Source organism: Anarrhichthys ocellatus, unplaced genomic scaffold, assembly GCF_004355925.1.
Source record: "Anarrhichthys ocellatus isolate YVR2014 unplaced genomic scaffold, GSC_Weel_1.0 scaffold182, whole genome shotgun sequence".
NCBI lineage: Eukaryota > Metazoa > Chordata > Actinopteri > Perciformes > Anarhichadidae > Anarrhichthys > Anarrhichthys ocellatus.
In genome coordinates this window covers 66,534-71,374 of record NW_022280212.1, presented here as the reverse complement: position 1 = coordinate 71,374, position 4,841 = coordinate 66,534, and the positions used below count along the sequence as shown (strand labels likewise).

Here is a 4,841-nt window from a genome sequence, read left to right as displayed (position 1 = left end):
TATCATCTCCTTCTCTCGTATCATCTCCTTCTCTCGTATCATCTCCTCCTCTCGTATCATCTCCTCCTCTCGTATCATCTCCTTCACTTCCCCCGAACACTAACAGGACGACGGTGAACCTGAAGGAGACGCACACCTGCATGTCTTTTCCTGTAAAGTCTCTAATCCACAAATAAAACAGAATAACTCTCCTCACAGGTTCTTCTAACAGTTTGAATCAGAGGAGGCTCCTCTTTCCACCACTCAGACGAGGAGGAGGACAAACTGTCTCATATTGTGTCCGTCTGTCTGTCTTGTGTTCCAGCTCCGGTCCTCCCTGGAGCGTACCATCAGGGCGTCCACCAGCAGCAGCAGCAGCATCACGGCTACATGCACCAGACCAGCATGTCGTCCGTCAGATCCGTCACCTCCCCACCGCACGCCGCCACCATGGTACGTTCCATCATATCAGGGTTTTTATTTTAATATTAATTTTCTATTATTTGTTATTTATTATTTATTTTAGGATAAATATCGCTGGTTTCATGCAGCTGGCATAATAATCATAAATATTACTAAAAGTAAAGCACACAGCTATAAAGTCTGTAGCTTAATGTGTCTTTTTTAACGATGGATTAATGCACATTTTCCATTCGATCTATACAGAACATGCTTTTAACAGAATATGTGATATATTAAAAATAATAGAAAACATAACAGAGGATAAGAAGGGACTCTGGGGATTAATTATGTCACATTTTATTTTGATTATATAGAATATGAAATGGTCTTTTTTGGATTTGATTTATTTAAATTCCTCTTTTTTATGCTATTTGATGTTATTATATTTATTAAACTTGTTCTGTACACATATATGTGTGTATATAAACGTTTATGTGTGTAGAGGTTTGTATCTACTGTACATACAAAACATAGAAAATAAAAATATACAAATAAAATAAAATAGAATAAATAAATAAAACACAAGAAAATAAAACAAAACAAATTAAAGAGAAAGCAGCTTTCAGTCCCCGTCATTGGAACTGTATGAACAGGATCAAGAGAATAAGGGGTCACATGTGGAACCTCTCCCTCTGGTCCTGCAGCGGGTCTACCGGGCGCTCTACGACTACGCGGCTCAGGACCACGACGAGGTGTCCTTCAGGGACGGCGACGTCATCGTCAACGCGCAGGCCATCGACGAGGGCTGGATGTACGGCACCGTGCAGCGCACCGGCAAGTCGGGCATGCTGCCGGCCAACTACGTGGAGTTCTGCAACTAGAGGAGGAGGGAGAGTTAAACCCGCCCCCTCACTGTCACTGCTAACCAATCAGCAGTCAGGGATGTTCTCTGCATTTCAGGGACACGGTGAGGTCACAGCCAGATGTGTAGGATCTAATAAAAACATGCAGCCATGACACGATATATAGTCCATCACAGACAACTCAGTGAGCGGGAAATAGACCAGAATGCAATGCAGCTGCAGGGACAGGTATAACATATTTATATTTCTGCCCATTCACTTCTTCTCTAGGGTGTTATTGAAAGGCATTCTGGGAAACGTAGGCAATCACTAACTAAAGAAGAAGCAGTCGTGGCTGAAAAAAAAAATACAAAATAACAGCTGGAATACAGTGAACATCACAGACTGCTGATTCAAGCTGCTGGAGAGTCTGAGGACGGAGGTTTTATCACGTTAATGGGACAGTAGTGAAGTTCAGAAGTGTGGTTGTTTGAGGTACTTCTACCTAGTTTGTGTAGTACTACAGTAGATGTACTACAGCTTCAGTTCTTTATCACAAAGGTCCGTCTGACAGCAAGTTAAAGAGGTGAAAGTATTGTAAATATAGCTTAAAACTTAAACTGATATAGATTCTTTTAGTGTCTAAAACACAACCACAGCAGTACATCTACTGTAGTACTCTGACTAAGTAGAAGTACCTCAAACAAACACACTTCTAAACTATCACTACTGTCCCTTTAAGGAGGAAAGTTTAAATCTCGCATATTACAACTAGAGGACGAAACGAGACGCATGACGAGAGAAGCTCTGAGAGATTAGAAGTCATTTTTATATAAACTGCTGCAACAAACGATATCATATTATTCACGTATTCTTTCTTCAGCTATTGGAATAAGATGGTTTTTGTATAGTGGAGAAAAGAAAGCAGTTCGGTCTGATTCTCGGGTTAAAAGGTTTGAAATGAGTTTGTTTTCTTAAAGTCGTTAAATGCAAAGAGAAGACTGAAGTGAATCACGTTGTGTTTCTCATAGAGCTCCATTAAAAACACATGAATGAGCCACATCGTAGCTCAAACACTCACTAGAGCAGCAAACGTGGATTCATCCACCGCAGAAAATAGTCCCCTATAGAATATATATATGTGTGTGTTTGTAAAAGATTTACATCTCCAGTAGGAACCAATGGGCTTTGAGCTGAGAGCCACAGACAGGAAGTCAGACCGCATTAACAGACGGACTGTTTGGGTTTTTAATTTGAGGTTTTTTTTGGACAATAAGAAAAAACATTTTTACCTTTTTAAGGATGGAGGAGAGTTAAAGAGGAGCAGAGGAAACGTTCTGTGTTTCAGAGAATAAAGAGTCAATAACGTTCTGTATTGTGGGGGGGGGGAACGCGACCAAAGGAAGGAGGGACGAGTTTTTAAGAAGTCAAGAATAACAAAATAAATAGGAAGAGAGTTTAGAGATCTCTCAAGTTGAGTCAGTTATTTATCCTGAGCTTTAAGGTTCAGGTGAGTTTAGTTTTACTTTGAAGCATCACAGCTTCTCACTCACCTCTGTGTTTGTAAAGGACTTCACTAGCTCACTGTGTCTCTCTCTGTTTCTCTTTATAACTATAAACACACACAGAGGCAGTGTTACGTGGACTGCAGGTCTGAACAGACTGTGTGAGACTCTTTTGATACGCGGGCTCCCGTCTGATGTTTGTATCCAGTGAGTCGTGTTTTTAGGGTTCGTTGTCTTGCTGTGCTTTGGTTGCATCCCGGTCGTGTAGACGAATAGAAACGTCGCTCCGCCGTGATTCTAGCTGGAGAGCGTTTTTGATTTCATAAATACTAGATGCAATAGAATATAATTTACTCAGTATTCATATGTTAACTGTGTTGATTTTGGAAGAGGCGCTTTGTGTCGTTTTATAAAAATCTGGCATCTGAGGATTTTTTGGCTTCTTTGTAAAGTTTTCGATTTAGTCTGTATGTCATCACAGATTGTACCAAGTTTATTTACATATTATTTCAAATTATGTATCACTCATTCTCAGTTGTGTTTTGTTTGCCATATGATAATTACAATGTGTTTCATGTGGTAGAAATAAAAAGAGATAATTCAAACAAAGTCAAGTTTGGTTCTTCTCGTTCCGAATCTTACTGTTAATCAGAATTTATACACATATTAATTCATGTTACATATTACAATTACTATGTGCTAATATATTTAGGCATTAACTGTGGAATTACTTGAGGAATAAAATACATTATGGACTTTTAAGAGCTAGAATAAAAGTCATATGTGCCCAACACAAGTGGTTCCAACCCAATATGTTACTACTAGAAAACAATGCCTGTTTTATTGTGTTTACGAACATATACAGACATAGACAAACCGTTAGAAATCATTTTAATAGCTGGTATTATTTGTATACTAATAAAGAATCCGTCAATTAGTTGGTTTCACTCTTTTATTTTGAAATTTGGTCCAGGAACTTCCTTTTTTCTTTTTTACATCTGAAACAGTTAATATGCCTTTTTAAGTTATATTTATTCTTTTTAGATTAAAAAGTCCAATTCTAGAATTGTTTTTGTTTAAAAGTGGGTCATTTTAGCAGCAGTCATGAAAGAAATATTGTTTTATTCTGATTGATTTCCGGACGGCCTATACTTCCGGTGTTTCGTTGAAACCAGTTCCCCCGTAGATTTGTATTTCCACCGAAATGTAACCTGAACACAGAATCCTCTTAATGTTCCTCTTAAAATAAATGCTTAACTTCAAACTACTCTTAGTCTGACACCAACTTAACGACGCTTAACCACAACGTAACCAAAGTCACTGAGGACAGGGTTGAGAGAGGGATAATTTGAACGGTTAACAGACTTCACCACAACACCTACTGGTCCGTATCTTTTACGCATGCGTACTTATAATAATAGTACCGGAAGCGGCTCTTACACAGCTTGGCTGTCTCTCTACACACTGACTGAGAAAACGCACTGATTTCGGCTTCAAAAATGATGAAGTGTCTCCCTAAACTGCTGCTGCTTGCGCTGTTAGCCTTCCCGGCGACCCTCCTCATCAAAGGTAAGTCTTAAATATGGCGGCTCGGGGTGGGTGAACTGTGTTTAATTAGCTAATGAGCTTCAACATGCTAGTTTTAGCTAGCTCGGCTACCGGAAAGCCGTTGACATGTGCTAGCTTAAAGTAACTGGATATATAAAAACGAGGTGCTTTTTCACTCTTCCGTGGAGTTTACAACATATTTAAATGAAGCGCTTTCTTATTTTTATTGTGTAATAGATGACGTTTATAATACACCGTGTGCAAATGCATGCCGTTTATCTGGCTGCTTAGACTGACGTGTCCTTAGCCTGTTAGCTGTTAGCCTTGGAGCTAACTAGCTCTGTTAGCTGTTAGCCTCGGAGCTAAGTAGCTCTGTTTGCTGTCACTCAGTCACCTCAGAGGTAAATATTGTACTCTTTACTGTCCTACATCTCAGTTATTATACTTTTTACTGTACACATTTGAGATAAACTGAAGGATGAAGTGTTCCTTTGTGTTGATGATGAATGTTTGTGATAAACTGAAGGATGAAGTGTTCCTTTACGTGTTGATGATGAATGTTTGT

At 39.1% G+C, this 4,841-nt stretch overlaps 2 protein-coding genes across 3 annotated transcripts in view; both read left to right on the top strand.

Annotated features, from left to right (window-relative positions):
• The window catches only part of LOC116400572 (nebulette-like), a 12,857-nt gene extending 11,266 nt beyond the window's left edge, over positions 1 to 1,591 (top strand). The window contains exons 24-25 of the mRNA XM_031878481.1: positions 305 to 432; positions 1,086 to 1,591. Coding sequence (XP_031734341.1) covers positions 305 to 432; positions 1,086 to 1,262 — 305 coding nt within the window. The 3' untranslated portion in view covers positions 1,263 to 1,591. The remainder of the gene's footprint in view (positions 1 to 304; positions 433 to 1,085) is intronic.
• Positions 1,592 to 3,286: 1,695 nt separating this feature from the next.
• Positions 3,287 to 4,841, top strand: part of ssr1 (signal sequence receptor, alpha) — a 6,854-nt gene continuing 5,299 nt past the window's right edge. For both annotated transcript variants that reach the window (XM_031878478.1, XM_031878477.1), the window contains exon 1: positions 3,287 to 4,297. In XM_031878478.1, coding sequence (XP_031734338.1) covers positions 4,228 to 4,297 — 70 coding nt within the window. In that variant the 5' untranslated portion in view covers positions 3,287 to 4,227. The remainder of the gene's footprint in view (positions 4,298 to 4,841) is intronic.